General features: G+C 55.2%; 1 protein-coding gene across 1 annotated transcript; it reads right to left on the minus strand.

Annotated features, from left to right (window-relative positions):
• Positions 1 to 1434: 1434 nt before the first annotated feature.
• Positions 1435 to 2517, minus strand: MC3R (melanocortin 3 receptor). The gene has a single exon (XM_030308953.1). The coding sequence runs from the start codon at positions 2444 to 2446 to the stop codon at positions 1475 to 1477; it is 972 nt and encodes a 323-aa protein (XP_030164813.1). The 5' UTR covers positions 2447 to 2517; the 3' UTR covers positions 1435 to 1474.
• Positions 2518 to 2999: the final 482 nt, after the last annotated feature.

Consider the following 2999-nt stretch of genomic DNA (forward strand, 5'->3'; position numbering starts at 1 on the left):
AGGGCACTTCCCGGTGGTGTATTTTAATGTGTCACACGTTTAGCAGCCACAGAAGCCTTTTATTGTTTCCAAACATCACAATCAAAGCGAGAGCCCCACGATGTTGCTTATATTAGCAGGATGTCTTCAAGTACAAAACACAAAAACAAAAAACAAAAACCCACAGTATATTCCAGCATGAGAAAAATACACGATTGTGCACCAAAGACACAGCATATGATAGGAATCCATTGGTGGGGGCAGCATGAGGACAGCCAGAAAGTACAGCCTGAAGCCGTCCAGGGAAGGAAAGGGTCTGACCGGTGTGGCCAGCACGCAGTGATGTATGGCACGTAGAGACAGTGCCAGTCAGCAAAGCTCGCCCAGTGCTCACAAGATTGAATTGCTGTGCTGGTAAGGTACAGGTACGGACAGCGGGGTCGCCCCCGCTTTTACAGCGTGTTGGACAAAAGGAGCAGCGGACCAAGAAGTTTCCCTTTCGTAGGGTAGCATGCAGGAAGCTGTGTGATAGAGACACAGCTGCTACGAGCCAAAGCAGAGATTCCAAGAAAGCCCCTGCATTTCCACGGTTTCTGAAACTCTCCGAAGCTACCGTGAAGCAATTTCTTGAGATGCATGCCCCCGCCCCCAATCCGTGATTCCCTCTCTTGCTTGAATGATGGAAAAGGAGTGATAGGAAATGAAGATTTTTTTTAAATGGGGAAAATTATACCTTAATAGCAAGGTATCAAAATACTTTGTACACAGGTATGTGTTGATTTTGCAAAAGCACTGTATCTGTCTTTCCTTAGGATTGTGAAAGCTGCCTTCGACTCAGTGCATAAGAACCCCCCAACAAAGCAGCAGCCGAAATAGAAGTGGGTTACATCCCCTTGCTAGTTTTCTTGGGGAGCCTGGTCTGGGGGTCAAGAAGAGGGGCATACATAGCATCACTTCTTTGACACAGAGCTCAGTGTTTTTAGGAAACTGTTTTTACTGGAAACAGTAATAGAACAAATGCTCACAGGCGAGGCCATCCGAGCAGCTGACAGCCAGAACTGAGACAGGTTTGCTTGGGAGACATCGGAACCCCTCTTAGAGTCAACGGGAGTCCTTCTGTCCGGTCTGGCTGGTGGCAGGGAGACATGGGGAGGAAGCTGGTGAGGGAGGTGGGCATTCCGGACCCCAGGTGCACGGAAATGAACACGGGCGGCACCCTCCCTGCGTTCTGCCGGGGCCTCTTTGGGAAATCAGTGACTTACCCACTTTGGAATCCTTTCGGAAAGCCTGTCACATACCACGTCTGTCTGCAAAAGGCTTTGCAGGGGTAAAAGCAAAGAGGCATGGGCGATCGTGGCTGTTGGCAGATTTTGCGTCTTCCGAGTATTTCTTCTTCTTCTTCTTTTTCTTTTTTTTTTTTTTCCTTCTAAACACCTTGGCCGGGCGCAGGGCCAACAGTGACCGGACCCACGTGCGCGTCCAGGGCCCCGGCGCCCTAGCCCAGGTCCATGCCGTTGCAGCTGCAGAGAATCTCCTTAAAGGTGGTACGCAGCTCCAGGCTCCGGAAGGCGTAGATGAGCGGGTCGATGATGGAGTTGCACATGATGAGGACCAGGTAGGTGTTGAAGTGGGCGGTGTAACAGACGCAGTAGGGGTTGGTGGGGCAGGTGATGATGAGGACGAGGTGGAGGAAGAAGGGGGCCCAGCAGCAGATGAACACCCCCAGCAGGATGGTGATGGTCACAGCCCCCTTCATGCACGAGTGCTGCGGCGGGGCCGCCCCGTCGGCGGGCGGCAGTGCCGCGATGCGCTGGACGTGCAGCCGGGCGAAGAGGAACATGTGCACGTAGAGGGCGCCCATGAGGAGCAGCATGGCGAAGAACATGGTGATGAGGCACACGATGACCATCTTGCTCTCGGAGTAGATGATGAACACCACGCCACAGACCCCGCAGCTCACCCAGATGGCCGCGATCCAGGCGAGGGCCTTCCGCGCGGTCATGATGCTGTGGTAGCGGAGCGCGTAGAAGATGGTGACGTACCTGTCCACGGCGATGGCCAGGAGGTTGCAGATGGAAGCTACCAGCGAGATGCAGATCAGGGAGTCGAAGACGTTGTCCATGTGCTGGATGAGCCGGTCGCCGAGGGCCAGGGCGTTGCTGTTGACGACGGCGATCATGACAGTCTCCAGGGCGTTGGACACGCTCACCAGCATGTCCGCCGCCGCCAGGCTGCAGAGGAAGAAGTACATGGGCGAGTGCAGGTTGCCGTTCTTGACCACAGCCAGGATGACCAGGATGTTTTCCAGCAGGCTGACGATGCCCAGCGCCAGGAAGACCTCGGGCTTGATGAAGACCTGCTCGCAGAACCCGCTGCCGCTCTGGTTGCCGAAGGCAGGGCTGGCAGGGTGCTCGGAGCCGTTGGGCAGCGTTGGGTGCACAGACGGCAGGCAGCACGAGGCGTTCATTGCTAACAGACGGGCCGATCCGAGCGGGGGCTCCAGCGACGTCCGGAGGCTGCTGCTGCTGCTGCTGCTGCTGGCTGCTTCCTGGAAAGAAAAAAAAAAAAGAAAGAAAAATCTCCCTCCAGATGCTTGCTGTGGGTGCCCGTCCAGTCCAGACCGAGGCCTGGTTCTCCCCCACAATAACAGGATGGAGAGAGGGAGAGAAAGTCAGCCTGGAGACAGACAGGAGAACTTTTCCTCTGCTTCTGCAGGACAAGCAGTTTTACGGACACTCTTCTCGGTCGCCTTCCTTCTGTCTCCCTCTTACCTTTTCCCCACCTGGGAATGGAAAAACCCGCCTCTGGTTGCTACAGTTTCGGCTGTCTTCATAGCAGGACCGGGGACGTGGTACCTGTTGCTAGGAGGGAGGGGTGAAGTCTCGGTCTTCATACGCTGGCTGCAGGCAGACAGCTCCTACTTTGTCTTCAGTGCAGTGAACCGACCACTGAGCATCGGACGCCTCTCTTGACTGGCAGCAGGTACCCGCTCGGGCAGGGAGATGAGGAAGCAGGCTGGT

The sequence above is a fragment of the Lynx canadensis genome, chromosome A3, assembly GCF_007474595.2.
Source record: "Lynx canadensis isolate LIC74 chromosome A3, mLynCan4.pri.v2, whole genome shotgun sequence".
NCBI lineage: Eukaryota > Metazoa > Chordata > Mammalia > Carnivora > Felidae > Lynx > Lynx canadensis.